Raw genomic sequence first — 16648 nt, forward strand, 5'->3', positions numbered from 1 at the left:
TTATCTCAACCAGACCTTCCCTTTAATTCATCCAATGCAGATTAGAAAGGTTTAGCTTGGAGAAAGCATTGTTTTCTATCAGACACTTTGAAAAATGCGGGAGGTCTTTTTTTTTCTTTTTTTTTTTATCACAATCCTCATTATCTTTACATTCCCACCTCCATATTTCCTTCTTATTCTTAAACACAATATGCTAGGAGGTATTTTAATGACTCCAGACATACCCAACATTCCAGAAGAATTCCCAATGTAGTCGACGGGAAAAATTTTATATATAAAGAAATATTGGAGCCTGAGATTCCTCTGGGGATTGAAAAGAAAACTTTCCTTACTTCCACGGGGGGTGTGAATGAAATGTTCTTTGCAGCTGTGCAGTTCATAAGATTCACGGGAATGATCTGTATCAGGAACACAATGAAGGAAGCGTACTTCATATTAGCACCGCCGAACATGTAGGGTGGGCCGCAGGCGTACAGGCAAAGCTGACGGCTCTTTGTGACCTCAAACCAACTGAATAAGCAGATAAGTTGGTTTTATATGACACATCCTCTTTATTATCGGAAAGCCTTATGGTTGGCACAAGAGATTAGGAAATGAGGAACTGTTCCACCTAACGATCAAAAGGTCAGATCTGGTCCATCACCCACTCCTAGTCACCAACCTGTGGGAAGCACCTCATCGTCACCAGTCTTGTAAATTTCTTGAAGGAAGGCCAGTTCCTACTGATGTAGGCATGCCCCCATGTTTACTGTACATCTCCCAAAAGCCCTCTCTTTACACACAATGGGTCCTATAAATTATGCTCGGTGGTTCTAGAGGAATTTGAAGTGTGCTATCATGGCGTATTGCATTTCACATAAACTGTTATGTTACAGTGCATAAATGTTTAGTAGGCGCACAAACAATGATCTTCACCACCATCCTCTCCATGGTGGACAAACAATTTTTTTGGCGCATATCATGTGACTTTTCGTGCGACATGTTGCATTTTCAGATTTTTTTTATATCTGCTGCACTAGTGGCATCTTCCAGTTCAAGCCCTTCAACTTCAACCATTATTTGGCTCATTCCGTAAGGCCTCCTTCACATGAGTGTCAAAGGGACAGTGAAAACAGGCGGTTGATACATGTTTTTTACCACCCCTTAACCACCCACCAGCAAGTTATAATTGCTGGTGGAAACACCTGTAAACGTCACCAAGGTCATCTTTGGCAAACTTTACACAGCATGTCACTTTTGTCAGGTGGTAATGCCACCAAAAGGGACCCATTCAAGTGAATGGGACCTCAACTGTGTCTAGAGCAGTCTTTCTCAACCTTTTTAACATGGACGAACCCTTGAAATAACTTCTGGCCTCAGGCAACCCCTGCTAATAACTACTATAGCTACAGCTCACATTACATTACCGTGATGATCAATCGAAAAAATGCTTCTTACATTTGTGGTTATTAGGAAAAATGTCCCTGTACAGATAGATAAAAAGATCGCTGGTGTCAATGGTTACTTATCTGAAATTGCTTATTGTTTAAGGAACCCCTAGCAAGCTCAGGAGGAACCCTAGTTGAGAAACACTGGTCTAGAGCAGTGTTTCTCAACTCCAGTCCTCAAGGCGCCCCAACAGGTCATGTTTTCAGGATTTCCCTCAGATGAAACAGCTGTGGTAATTACGAAGGCAGTGAAATTGATCAAATCACCTGTGAAAAATAATGGCAAGCCTGAAAACATGACCTGTTGGGGCGCCTTGAGGACTGGAGTTGAGAAACACTGGCCTAGAGCACACGGTGCAGTGAGATTTCTTCCCAAAAACAGACATCCAGGAGGACTCTGACCTGCTTGTCAACCGACCATTGTGGATCAGCTGTAATAGAAACCATGTGAATAAGGCCTACATTGGTATTTTGTACGCCAAATGTTTGGAGAACCATTAACAGTTTATCAAGTCAAATGTGTGGATGAGCTTTCAGACGTTGGGGCAAGCAACATTGTTTTCCTGGGAAAGAAATCAATGTATGCATTTGGAGTGGAACAGAGAAGGGTGGGGTTGGGCAGAATTCTGTGGTCCAGCAGGTAGGGCTGACAAACACTGCTAAGAATTTTAGTCCAGCAAAAGGTTGTCAGCCCAAAAGTAAAGTTGGCTATAGATGGGTAGAATTTTGAACGAAATTCTCAGGAAAAGAAGGTTCTAAAAAAGTTTGTTCATTTTTCGAGTCATTAGTGGGGTCAAATCGACATTGTTTTTCGACCTCCGTGCCAACAAGATTCGAAGGAGCAGGATGGAAAATGTTTCACCAACAAATACATTTTTATCAGTGCGTGAGGTTTTCATTGGGTAAAGTCCTTTCATTCCAAAATCAAATGTTCAAAGCAAACAAAATCTTTTGAACGGCACACTGAGAATTTTCATACAAATTTTCCTATGATTTTTTCTAAAAATTTGCATTGGAAATTCTATCCATTTATGGTCAGCTTAAGTTCATCTACATGAAATAACCCCCTTCATGCTGTTGGGATAGCAAAGTGTAGGACAACATGTTGTGAAATTGAGCGTAGGAAGGCTGCATGGTTTCTGGAGTTCTGGGCGTTTTCTTTTTGTAATTTTGTAATAAGGCGTTAAAATTGCTGAGCTTACAAAAATGTTTGCCACTGGACCATTTAATGGTTCCAAATTTCCAGTGAATCACTGGATACACATTTGTAGAGAAGAGCCAGCACAGACACCTCTGAGCTTCTTATCATGTGCTCCGGGCTTTATCACAGACACATTAGTCAGAGGAGGATGTGGTTAAGTCTGCCGGAAGCAGCTGAGCTAAGTGCTGTTAGCAGCCTTCTAGGACAGATAAAAGCTTCCTGATATTCGGAGTACAAGCCGTATGTCCACATTAACAGGTCTGCGTCTGAATACGGTAAATGGCACAAGAGCGCAGTGCAAGAGTTCACGTAGACCGAACACAAACAGGATGCCCCGTGTATGTTTACTAACTTAGATTTGGCGAGGATAAAGTTTAGGTTTTACTGTCTGAGGGCCCCAAACTAAAGCTGAATATACTTGGGTAAATTTTGTTCAAAAAATGTTTGTTTTCAAAAAGTTCCATCAATTTTCCAATGGTTGAAGGGGGCAAATTGACAATCATTTTCAACCGTGGTGAGGAGAAAAATTAAAGCTGATGGATTGAAATTTTTTTCTTACTTCTTTTATAAACGAACAAAATTCTAACTAGTAATGTGGTCCTCAGTTGAGAAAAGTTGACTGTGGTCCTCAGTTGGGGGGGGGGGGGAAGTAGATGTACTGGCGGATTTAGATATCATAACAAATTGAGGCCATTTTTAAGAACCTTCAAACGAAATTGATGGCATCATCAAAAGCTCTGATTTTTGGATTTTTAGGAATTTTGTATGACTGTTCAAAAGAAAATCTAATGCCCCATACACACAGTCGGACTTTCCGACGTAAAATGTGCGATCAGGGCTTGTTGTTGGAAATTCCAACCGTGTGTAAGCTCCATCAGACAGTTTCCATCGGAATTTCCGTCGCGCAAAATTTGAGATCTGGTTCTCAAATTTTTCCAACAACAAAGTCCGTTTGCGCAAATTCCGATCGTGTGTACACAATTCTGACGTACAAAGTGCCACGCATGCTCGGAATCAAGCAGAAGGAGCCGCAATGGCTATTGAACTTCATTTTTCTCGGCTCGTCGTACGTGTTGTACGTCACCGCGTTCTTGACGTTCGGAAATTCCGACAACTTTGTGTGACCGTGTGTATGCAAGACAAGTTTGAGCCAACATCCGATGGAAAAAATCCATGGATTTTGTTGTCGGAATGTCCTATCGTCTGTATAACAGTGTATAGGCAGCTTAGGAAATAGCATTTGGTTAAAATTTGCGAACAGGCAACGCATACCCTGTTTCCCCAAAAATAAGACCTAGCACGATTGTCGGTGATGGCTGCAATATAAGACCTACCCCCCAAACAAGCCCTACCCTGTTTCCCCGAAATTAAGCCCTACCCTGAAAATAAGACCTACAAGGACTTTAACTAGGGCTTATTTTGGGGGTAGGGCTTATATTGCAGCCATCACCGACAATCACGCTAGGTCTTATTTTCGGGGAAACAGGGTATTTGTGAAGTACATGGGTAGTCCGAGACCACTATTCATGCACCTACTGTATAAAAACAACTTTTTTGGGATGTAGACATCACTAGGAAAAGGCGGTGGTGTGACTACGTAACTCAGCTGACCTATGGGGAGGGTGACAATGCTGTAACAAATTGAGAGGTGCTCGTGCAGCGATGTTAGAAGGTCCATAAGGGGGCCATAATGGCAGAATCAACAGGAAAGAATTTGAGGATAGAAGGGGAACAGAGCGGTAGGGATTTCATAGAAGTATACTTTGAGGAATGTTCTATTCACAAAAATGTTTTTTTTTAGTCTTTCAGGGCTGAGCTAATATTGCCGGCTGCTTTTTTTTTGATCCATCCAATTACCGGACTTCTTTAACACTGGGGAGACCCACTGACAGCTCAAAGAACCGAGCCTGAAAGTATTGGTTTCAGGTATCGGTGCATATGCACGAGTACCAATACTTGTGCAAATGCTCGGTATCGGCACCGATACCGATACTAGTATCTGCGCAACCCTACTGTCAACTCTACTTAGATGGACTGATCTGTATGACTTGGCACTCTTATCCTTTTTATTATATAAAAACAAACATATAATGAGATACATTGGTGTGAATTGAAACAACAGGACATAGGCCCATTGCCTTGTCTATGCACTGAGACGCATATGGTGTGAATGGGGCCCAATGATGTAAAGTGCACTGGGAATCTCAATGCTAATACAGACGTTGTTTCTGCTGTAACGGTAGTGATGGCTTGTGGGACTGACTATTCAATGAGCCCGCAAAGCAACTGGTGGCATGGTAGAAAGGTACACTTTAAGGTTACAAAGACGAGACTCAGCATGTTGAAAGCAAACGCCTTTGCCATATGTGGAAATACTTCTATGTATCTGTTGCTCAACTGTGTTTTGCCAGTGCGTGTTGATCGGTCTTGCACTGTTTACAAGCACCATTTGGCTGGCACGTGATTACGTAATGATGGTAAATTTAGACCAGGGACGGAATGCTCTGTAAGCAATCCCTATTGAATCTGCAGGGAACCCTGTAGATTGTCCTCAATGTCCTATCAGTACATAGCCTATTTACATGACTGGATAACAGTGCGACTTAAAAACTTTTTTTCTTTATTTTTTTATTAAAGCAGCCATATTTGTTTCCAAAATGTCCATATAATAATTTATTTTCATCCATGTCACAGTTAAGGGTCAGGTTTGGAAAACAGTAGCTATAGCAGTAGAGAGGCTCCCACCAACCAGCTGGATAAATACACAAGCAGGTCACCCTGGAGGATGATGTGGCCTCATCTGAGGTGTGGGGTCTAAGCACTAACCGATCTTCACCAGAGCTTCTGATGGTGGAGATGGGTTTTGCTGTATGTTAGTACTACGTCGCGGTCCTCAAAATCACCCCACCAGGGGATGAACAAGCTGGGGTCCAGTAGCAGATGTAGCATGTAGGCATCAAATATATGCAGATATAGCAGGCAGCAAACACTCCAAATGTCAGTAACAAGTGTTTGCAGGTTGGGATCAAGCGGAAGTGTAGACGAAGAACAAGCCAGAGGTTGGTAAGCGGAGATAAGGACAGCTGCAGGTGTGCAAAAGAGCAAAATATTGGCTGGAGAAAGCACAATCATCTGGCAAACAGGAAGTGCAGAGATTTAAATTAGGAAGTTCATGGGAGGAGCAGAGCGTTCAAGGTTCACCAGAGACAAGACAAGATTGTCCTAAGGCAGGGGTCTCCAAACGTTTTGAGCAAAGGGCCAATTTATAGTCTTTCAGGCTTTAGGGGGGGCCAGACTGTGGGCAGTGGGAGCAGAACATGCCTTAGTGAAACGAAAAACAATGCCCTATCATTGGTATCAGTTGGAAGAGTAGTGCCTCAAGGACTTGATAAAGGCCAGCAAATGGCCCTAGTTGACCCCCAAGCCACAGTTTGGAGACCCCATGTCCTAAGGGATCAGACTGGGAGCTGTCTAGAATCTTAGGTGGCTCAGCAAGAAGAGCTACTGCCAGACACAGCAGAGGTTGTGGGTTCAGATCCCGGTCCTGACAATCCAGCTACTTTCCTTTCTGTTGTGCCCCTATTCATATAACTGTCAGGTTGTGCTCCTGTGTCCGGCTGTTCCTCCAGAACAGTACAAATATACATAAAATGCATATGTAGACAACATAGAGGTCCACAAAATGCTTGTGCAGACACATGGAATGCAGTAAAAGTGCCTTTAAAATGCACACATAGTCACAAACAGTTGTGGTGCAAAGTTCTACATTTTTTTTTTTTATTATTGGCACAGCAGCTTTAGAATAGTATTACAGATAATTACACAATACTTGTATAGACGTCACTTACGGAATGTAGAACATTAACAGAATGTCTAGGGAAAATAGTTACAGAAATGCAGTACAGAATGTTTCTATAGACATTGCATGCTTGAGGTGATTGGAGCCGTATCAGTGCACGTGCAACAAAAATAATGTATACTGTCAATCACAATTTTAGGACAAGCTTTCAGGGTGTCCCCCCTTCTTCTAAGGTCCAAGCAGTACTGATACACAAAGTTTTACCAAAATATTAACCACTTCAATCCCGGGCACTTATACATCTTCCTGCCCAGACCAATTTTCAGCTTTCAGTGCTGTCGCACTTGTACACTGTACCCAAACTAAATTTTTATCATTTTGTTCCCACAGAGATTTCTTTTGGTGGTATTTGATAACCTCTGGGATTTTTATTTTCTGCTAAACAAATAAAAAAAAAGACAGAATATTTTGAAAAAAAAAAAAGTTTTTTTTTTGTTTCAGTTAGTTTGTTTCAGTTTTCTCCTTCACTGATGGGCACTGATGGGGCTGCACTGACGGGCACCGATGAAGTGGCACCAATAAGGTGGTACTGATGAGGTGGCATTGATGGGCACTGATGTTGGGCACTAATATGCGGCACTGATGGGGCACTGATAGGCAGCACTGATGGGCACTGATAGGTGGCACGGATGGGCACTGATAGGTGGCACAGATGGGCACTGATAGGCGGCACGGATGGGCACTGATAGGCGGCATGGAGGGGCACTGATGTACTGTAATGTATGGTAATGATGGATGCCAATCAGTGCCAAACAATAATGCCTGCCAATCAGTGATGCCCATTGTGGGCACTGATTGGCATCCATTGTGGGCACTGATTGGCATCCATTGTGGGCACTGATTGGCATCCATTGTGGGCACTGATTGGCATCCATCGTGGGCCTGATTCGCATCCCTGGTGGTCTAGGGTGGCATACCTGGTGGTGACATCCCTGGTGGTCCTAGTGGCGTCCCTGGTGGACCAGTGTGGGCATCCTGGGGGGGGGGCTGCGTTGATAATCGATCAGCACAGATCCCCCCTGTCAGAGGGGCAGCCGATTGGCTCTCCTCTGCTCTCGTCTGACAGACGTGAGTGAGGAAAAGCTGATCACCGGCTCCTCCTGTTTACATCGTGATCAGCCGTGATTGGACACGGCTGATCACGTGGTAAAGAGTCTCCGCCAGAGACTCTTCACCTAGATTGGAGTTGTGGTGTGTCAGACTGATCGGCTTAATATACTAAAGAAGCCATATGACCTCCGGTCAGGCTATAGAAACCACTTTGCCACCGTCATTTTGCTATATGGCGGGCGGCAAGTGGTTAAGTAAGACAATGAACATAAAAAACACCCACACAAACATACTCATCAATGGTAGTTAAACCGAGATGCTTGATGAGATCTAAAATATTCATGTCTTCCATAGAGTGGTCTGGTTGTGAGGAAATGATGTCCCACAGGTATTCAGTAAGGAACTTCCATATTTTCTTTTATGGTCTGTCTGTGCAAATTTCATAATTTCTGTCCAGTTTCATAAGATCTTTGGTTGCATTTTTTTTTTTTTTTCGCATTGAATGAGGTACACCACATTATTGGAGGTCCAGCTATATGATCCTGTAAATATTGAAGGTCCTTTTGCCTGTGCAGCACAGTTTGCAGTGTTTGTTGTTGCAGGGTGTGATAGGGTAAGTTGATGATAAGTTAAATATCAAATATCTTTCTTTAGGTGGCTGTGAAGTCCATCCAGAAAGACAAGATCACAGATGAACTGGACAGAGTGCACCTTCAGCGGGAGATAGAGATCACCGCTCTGCTGAAACATGAGCACATCATTCAGGTCTTCGAAGGTCAGTGCAAGCTTGGGGGCACATGTCATACTTATCATATCATATACACAGGCTTTCCCCGGGGACTCGGGAATTCTTCACTCAGTAGGATTAAGTGGCCCCCTTTTTTTTGTACGGAGACAAGTGTCTGCCATAACAGCGAATGACTGACACCTGGCGGGGCTTGTCCATGTTTTTAAGCCAGTTAATGGTCATTAATTACTCTGCAAATGGAATCCCGACCATGACACACATCAGTGAGGTTTACAGCCAAAGCCTGGCTTTACTAGAACAATGTGCACAGAGCAAAGTCAAAGTACAGAACTGCTCATAAACTTGTCCATTGGGGGTGGTTGTGCCAGAAAGATATATACATTTTTGCTGGTAATTCTATCTCTAATTGTGTGTCAGTTTAATACGAGGATTAGAAGAGGAATGCAAAAAAAAGCTTACTTTAAATTCCAAAACCCTTTTTGCTTAGTTTTATATACTGTGTTGTACAGATTCAATGATCAAACACGGAATGATTCCAGAACTTGGGTGGTGGAGCACTGGACTCCAAGCTTGGTGGAGGCCCCTGACAGTGGCGTCACTAGGGTTGGTAAGACAGAAGAGAGAGGCGCCTCTGTGTGCAGAATTAGTAGCTGTTTATTTCCCCAAACAAGATTAAAAACACTTACAAATCTGGCGAATTAAAAAGCGTGTAGTCATTGATAATGCAAATGGTCCTGCAGGCGGATGGGTCCCCGGCATGTAAAGACTCTTCACAATTGTGTCCTGTGCTGTACCAAAAACATAGAGCTACCGGTAAGCTGAAGAATGGGTACACACACCGAGTTCATGATGGACGGAGATCCCGGAAGTGATGTCAGCAGTGAGAGACGGGGAGCCAGCATGAACCGGATGTAGTCATCAGTAAGGACGCGTTTCGGAACATTAGTAAGTTCCTTTTTCAACCTAAGGTTAGCTTACCAGAAACCGGTAAGCTGATGAATGGGTACACACACCGAGTTCATGATGGACGGAGATCCCGGAAGTGATGTCAGCAGTGAGAGACGGGAGCCAGCATGAACAGGATGTAGTCATCAGTAAGGGACGCGTTTCGAAGATTAGTAAGTTCCTTTTTCAACCTAAGGTTAGCTTACCAGAAACCGTAAGCTGATGAATGGGTACACACACCGAGTTCATGATGGACGGAGATCCCGGAAGTGATGTCAGCAGTGAGAGACGGGAGGCCAGCATGAACAGGATGTAGTCATCAGTAAGGGACGCGTTTCGGAACATTAGTAAGTTCCTTTTTCAACCTAAGGTTAGCTTACCAGAAATAGGTAAGCTGATGAATGGGTACACACACCGAGTTCATGATGGACAGAGATCCCGGAAGTGATGTCAGCAGTGAGAGACGGGAGCCAGCATGAACAGGATGCAGTCATCAGTAAGGGACGCGTTTCCGAACATTAGTAAGTTCCTTTTTCAACCTTGGTTGAAAAAGGAACTTACTAATGTTCCGAAACGCGTCCCTTACTGATGACTACATCCTGTTCATGCTGGCTCCTGTCTTGAAAAAGGAACTTACTAATGTTCCGAACGCGTCCCTTACTGATGACTACATCCTGTTCATGCTGGCTTCCGTCTCTCACTGCTGACATCACTTCCGGGATCTCCGTCCATCTCCATCATGAACTCGGTGTGTGTACCCATTCTTCAGCTTACCGGTAGCTCTATGTTTTTGGTACAGCACAGGACACAATTGTGAGAGTCTTTACACGCCGGGGACCCATCCGCCTGCAGGACCATTTGCATTATCAATGACTACATGCTTTTTAATTCGCCAGATTTTGTAAGTGTTTTTAATCTTGTTTAGGGAAATAAACAGCTACTAATTCTGCACGTAGAGGCGCCTCTCTCTTCTGTCTTATTTGTTTCAGAGTTTGCTCCTCTTTGCTGAGTGCAGCCCTCAGTGTTGGATATATATCATTGGACCCTTGCCTCTCTAGAGATGCTGTCTGCTTGGTCCTCATGCTCAGAGCGCCCTTATACACTGCCCCTGGATTGTGACTAGGGTTGGTGTCACCTGGTGCGGTTAAACATGGTGTCACCCCCTTACCGCCATCAGGTTCCCTTCCTGCCAACCAGTGGCGACTGGTGGTATATTTTCTTTGGGGGGGCGGCAAAAAATGCACCCAGACCCAAACATCCACCCCCCCTCCCCCTGGTCGATCGCGGTCACCAGCCATGCCCTTACCTCATCTATCGGGCAGTGCTTCCCTGCGTCTCATCCTCGCATAGTTACATAGTTACCATAGTAGGGTGAGGTCGAAAAAAGACACAAGTCCATCAAGTCCAACCTATGTGTGTGATTATATGTCAGTATTACATTGTATATCCCTGTTTGTTACGGTCGTGCAGGTGCTTATCTAATAGTTTCTTGAAGCTATCAATGCACACCCCCCCCCCCCCCCCCCGCCTGTGGAAGGGAATTCCACATCCTTGCCGCTCTTACAGTAAAGAACCCTCTACGCAGGCATCACAGTGGCTTCCTCCATGCATCTCCTCTCCCTCTTCCTCAATCCTCCTCATAGGCGGCCAATAAGATCGCTTCTCCTTTCGGCCAAGTGGGTGACGGGTCTCTGCGGCCCGCCAAGCCCATTCTTTTTGAATCCTCTGGCTCTCATCACATGCTAATCACACTGGCTATTGTCACACAACTGGGTGGGCTCGGAGCGCAGTGCTCTGCGCCCCAAGCCCACCCATTTTTGAAGCCTCCGGCTCTAATGACGTGCTTAAACCCCTCCATTGGAATCCATGGTCCGGCGCCCTGCATGTAGATCAGGGGGCCGGACGCATGGGTAGAAGGGGCGGTGCCTGTGCGCCCCCTAATGGACGGGCCGCCACTGTCTCTGGGTCTAAAATAAGATGGGGGGGGGGGGGGGGGGGAGGAACAACAGAAAGCAAAATATAAGTGGATTAAACCTCAGCTTTAAACACATGTATACTAGTAAGATCTATCTTTAGGATTCCGCTGAGCTTTTTTTTTTTTTTTAATATTCTGCCTATATAAGACCTTTTAGCGTAGTTTACTAGGCAAATCCTGCTTGTGAAATATTATTTAGTGCCGCCCTTCGCCTGGGTTTTCGATGGCAGACACGGGTCACATAAATCCGGCTATTAGGGCCATATAATGAATCCTCTGTAAAGTCAGCCTTATAAATGTCAGAGTGAGCTTTTAAAAGCCGCAGTCACAATGGTATCACCTCCCCGGGAACGTGCGCCCGTCACATACCGCTCTCCTCGCAGACGCGTTTTTAAGACCGTGAACAAATTGGTGGCAGCTAAAACAGATGGCGGCGCGGGGCGGAGGTATAACATTTCATTTCACAGTCCGTCACAGGCAAACCAGAATGTCTGGGTGGGGGTGCCTCTCCGGGTTAACTGATTATTAAAGCTTGTTGAAACTCTTGCGAGTCGGTTACAGCATATCCTTTACGAAGTCTGAATTTTAAAGGCAAAAAGGGTTAGTCATTTGTCTTTTTGTAAACTTAAAGCAAACATTTATTTTATTGCAGCTTACCAATTCTTAGATGTGGTGGCTGCATTAGTTTTATTTTTTTTTTTTAGGTTTCCTTCCTTCTCTTTTCGTCTGGTGATCCTGCCAGTAAGTCTGTTGTTTTTCACAGCACAAACCCACCAGAAGAATGTATCAGTTTACATGGATGAGATAAACCATTTACCACTGACAGGGATGCTTACAATGATCAGCTTTTATTTATTTATGTAAAAGCTTTATCCCAAAAGGAAACAAAACTGTTTGCTGTAACTGAACAGCGACCGTGGTCCGTGCAGGTTGTGATGTAAAGAGGGGCTGAGGACAGACTCCATGAATATCCCCTTCAACCCCCCCCCCCCCCGGTTCCTGGGGAAAATTGGCTACTGTGAAACTGGTCCCTGGTGCCAAAAAGGTTGGGGACAGCTGCTGTGACTGATTATAAAGCAGTGGCCGTCTGTACATTAGGGGTGCAGGGGCCGCCCCTCTAATCCATGCGTCCGGCCCCCTAATCTAAATGCCAGGCGCCGGACACATGGATTCCAATGGGGTTTTTTTTTTTTTTTTTCTTAAGCACGTGATTAGAGCCTGAGGCTCACTTTAAAAAATCTTATCTTCTGCTGGAGTAAACAGGGAAAAAAAAATCCAAATAGGATGAAAATGCAAGGAATTTTTACAGATGTAAAAAAGGGCGTAAAAAAAAAAAAAGCCGGCATTGTCTTTCAGTCTTCAGACTTTCGCGACTTCTAACATTTTCTCTTTATTGCGTTACTTTAAAAACTCTTTTATTCATTCCGCAGTATTTGAGAGCTCGGAGAAAATTATCATCGTCATGGAGTACGCCAGCAATGGAGAGCTCTACGACTTCATTAACAACAAGCACCAGATCCCAGAGAGCGAAGCGCGTCGATTCTTCCGCCAGATTGTGTCCGCCGTACACTGCTGCCATAAGGTAAATAGGGGTGGTAATGACTGATTATAAATAAAGATATTCGCATACTGTTCCAATTAGTGTTGCGGTAATCAGTACCGGGGCATCGTCATCGAGCGAAGAGGCCAAACGGCACCCCCTCCCCCAAAATGTATAAGCATTATGTGCAGCAAAAAATCCCCCCCCCCTCAAAAAAATGTGACCACCAATCCTCACACTTACCCCCTAAGCATAGATTCCCTTTGCAGGCTAAAATTCTCCCCCCAAAATAATTTCCCCTCTTCCAGCACAAATCCCCCCATCTAATTCCTCAACCCCTCAAATTTCTGACCATAACCCCCCCCCAAAAAAACCCCTCTCCCAGCATAAATCCCCCCAAATCCCCCCTCCTAATTCCTCAACCCCTCAAATTTCTGACCATAACCCCCCCCCCCAAAAAAAAAAACCCTCTCCCAGCATAAATCCCCCCTCCTAATTCCTCAACCCCTCAAATTTCTGACCATAACCCCCCCCCAAAAAAAAAACCCACTCCCAGCCTAAATCCCCCCCAACACCCCCCTCCTAATTCCTCTACCCCTCAAATTTCTGACCATAACCCCCCCAAAAAAGAAAAACCCTCTCCCAGCATAAATCCCCCCAACTCCCCCCTCCTAATTCCTCTACCCCTCAAATTTCTGACCATAACCCCCCCAAAAAAACCTTCTCCCGGAATAAATCACCCTCCCCCAACTCCCACCTCCTAATTCCTCTACCCCTCAAATTTCTGACCATAACCCCCCCCCCAAAAAACAACCCTTCTCCCAGGAATAAATCCCCCTCCCCCAACTCTCCCCCTCCTAATTCCTCTACCCCTCAAATTTCTGACCATAACCCCCCCCAAAAAAAAAACACTTCTCCCGGAATAAATCCCCCTCCCCCAACTCCCACCTCCTAATTCCTCTACCCCTCAAATTTCTGACCATAAACCCCCCCCCAAAAAAAACCTTCTCCCGGGAATAAATCCCCCTCCCCCCAACTCCCCCCCTCCTAATTCCTCTATCCCTCAAATTTCTGAGCATAAATCCTCTCCCCCACCAAAAACCCCTTCTCCAGGAACAAATCCCCCTCCCCCAAAATGTATGAGCATTATGTGTCAGCAAAAAATCCCCCCCCCCCTCGCACAAAAATGTGACCACTAATCCTCACACTTACCCCCTAAGCATAGATTCCCTTTGCAAGCCCAAATTCTCCCCCCCAAAATAATTTCCCCTCTTCCAGCACAAATCCCCCTCCCAGCTCAAATCCCCTCCCCCCTCCTAATTCCTCTACCCCTCAAATTTCTGACCATAACCCCCCCCAAAAAAAAACCCTCTCCCGGAATAAATCCCCCTCCCCCAAGTCCCTCCTCCTAATTCCTCTACCCCTCAAATTTGTGAGCATAAATCCTCTCCCCCCCACCACCAAAAACCCCTTCTCCCAGAACAAATCCCCCTCCCCCAAATCCCCTCTCCTAGCACTTATCCTTCCCCCCAAATTCACCTTCCTAGCACAAATCCTTTCGATCGTCCCTACTAGGAAACCCCCCCCCCCCGCCCCCCTCCCAAAAAAAAACTCCTTCCTAACAGAAATCCACTCACCTAGTACAAATCCCTCCCTCCAAATCACCCATTCTAAGCCCAACCCTCCAAAATCCCCTGTGCGCCCAGGGCAGCTGACCCTCCTGCCCACCCCTCGTCCCGGCCCTGGTGGTAGTGGTACTAAATGCTACCTCTTTTTTTTTTTTTTACCTTAATGTAATCTCTGCATTGAAGTAAAAATGTCCCAGTACCTTTCTATATCACCCTGTCCCCAATCACTTACCCTGCAGTCCCTTGTCACCACCACCGGGGGCCAGAACAATCTGCGCTCGACCATAGAAGAGCTCAAAACAGAACTGCAGCCAAAAATAACCAGATAAAAATGAATAGCTCATTAAAAGATAAAGTAACCAAACTCTTTTACTTGCAATAGCCTGCTTCAATCCAGAGGTTTCCGCTGCAGTGCTTTGTTCTGCCTGTAGATGTCCTCAGTTTGATGGCCAGCATCTTTTAACCCACTTTCTCTGAGCCCAGGTTGACCTCCCCCCCGCCTGTGATTGGATAGTGAAAAGAGAAGTAGCACTGTAATGAGAGAGGTATGTCAAAAGCACACCGAGGATCCCCAGAACGAGTCCAAAGCTTTATCCAGCGTTCACATCATAATTCCAGGCATGTGCATGGCTCCAAAATGTTTCTTCTGTAGTTATGTTGTATGAGCTAAATAAAGCTTTGGACTCGCTCTGAAGGGGCTTGTTGTGCTTTTGACGTACCGCTCACCATTTTCAGAAACGCGTGCGTTGGAAAAAGTGTGTTTGAGCGGCCATGTAATGAGCTCATCTCTTTGTCACTCTGCTCTCTTCTCCTATCAACATGCTCCTTGTCAGCACATTAACTAATTGCGTACCTCCCAACTTTTTGGGAATGAGGGACACCTACCAGCAAAAGTATGCAGGCATAGGACACACCCCTTGCCACGCCCCCTTAAAGAAGAATTGTACAAAAAAAAAACAAGATTGGGTAAACCCACAAGTGCTTTTTTATCACTTCTATTCCTTTATATTGGCTTTTGGAATTTACAAATGCAGCAATTTAGAAATCAGATGAAAGGTTTAGTGCTGGGAAACACTTTTTGAAAGATAAAAAGTGCATTTTATATACATCTATATAGATCAGACAAAAATGAGGGACAAATGAGGGGGAAAGAGGGACAGAGGGACATTGCTCCAAATCAGGGACAGTCCCTCGAAATCAGGGACAGTTGGGAGCTATGTCATTGGCTCCTTGTGCTGCTTGTTCCTCTCGCACACCAGCTCTGCTGTACAGGGAATGGAAGAGGCTGATACCAGGTCATATTCAGGTACTCTGCCTGTATTTAAAAAATATACGTAATGATTTATTAAGAATTATAGAGCTGCATTCATTCATGTCTTGAAGGCCTCATGCACATGGACGTTTTAAAAAACGTGCTGTAAAGCTAGGTCCGACACCTGGAAAAAGCGGCGTTAAAAACGCGTTTTTGCACGTTTTTTAGCGTTGGCGTTAAGTAGCGTTTTTAAAGAAAAACACATCTCTCAGCTATATGCACTCCCTTTGCAGCAAACAAACGTCGGAGCTCAAAAACGCCGCATCAGCGGTTTTGAGCGCTTTCGCGCGTTTTTCCACGTTTCTACAGCTCTAGCGTCGTGCCACGGAACGCACTGGTCCTGGGTTTTTTTTACAGCTTAAAAACGCCTATGCCATTTGGAGCTCAAAAACGCCTAGGTAGGCATGAAGCCATAGACTAACATAGACAGGCGTCTTTAAGCTGCAAAAAACGCTCAAAAAAAGCAGCTGTAAAAACATCCGTGTGCATGAGGCCTTATACATCTAGAGTTCAGCTCTGCTGCAAAGCAGGGAATTCTGGTCATTCAGCCCCCATGTATTACCCCTCCAAAACCCCCAATTATTGAATAAGTAGCAAACTACGGGTTCAGCCCAATGTGGCTGCTCTCTGATTCTCCATCCTGATGGGAGCCCTGTGGATTTGCCAAGACTCACATTGCTAAAGATGACGGCACGCCATCGGTAAACCTCTAACACGTGCCGAGTCTTTCCTAAATAATAAAACCATTTCTCCGCTGACCTGTGGTCATCACATCAGCTGCTTTTATTAAATGACCACATCCTTCCATGGGGTCGTCTGAGAACACATCCAACATGATCCAACCTATGTATGCACCCTTATAGTGTTATTCTATACGTTCGCATCTCTTACGGCGCTTTGTTTCTGTTAACATTTTTTTATAATTTTAACTTATAAGCAGTTTTCTATAGCAGCCAATCAAAA

At 44.9% G+C, this 16648-nt stretch overlaps 1 protein-coding gene across 2 annotated transcripts in view; it reads left to right on the forward strand.

Annotated features, from left to right (window-relative positions):
- The window catches only part of LOC141102787 (NUAK family SNF1-like kinase 1), a 56929-nt gene that overhangs the window by 17055 nt on the left and 23226 nt on the right, over positions 1–16648 (forward strand). Inside the window, exons 1-3 of one of the 2 annotated variants that reach the window (XM_073591783.1) lie at positions 2792–2903; positions 8192–8312; positions 12636–12787. In XM_073591783.1, coding sequence (XP_073447884.1) covers positions 2871–2903; positions 8192–8312; positions 12636–12787 — 306 coding nt within the window. In that variant the 5' untranslated portion in view covers positions 2792–2870. Of the gene's footprint in view, positions 1–2791; positions 2904–8191; positions 8313–12635; positions 12788–16648 lie in introns of those variants that run through there. The other variant, XM_073591782.1, reaches the window with a different exon arrangement.

The sequence above is a fragment of the Aquarana catesbeiana genome, linkage group LG07 (genome assembly GCF_042186555.1).
Source record: "Aquarana catesbeiana isolate 2022-GZ linkage group LG07, ASM4218655v1, whole genome shotgun sequence".
Classification (NCBI taxonomy): domain Eukaryota; kingdom Metazoa; phylum Chordata; class Amphibia; order Anura; family Ranidae; genus Aquarana; species Aquarana catesbeiana.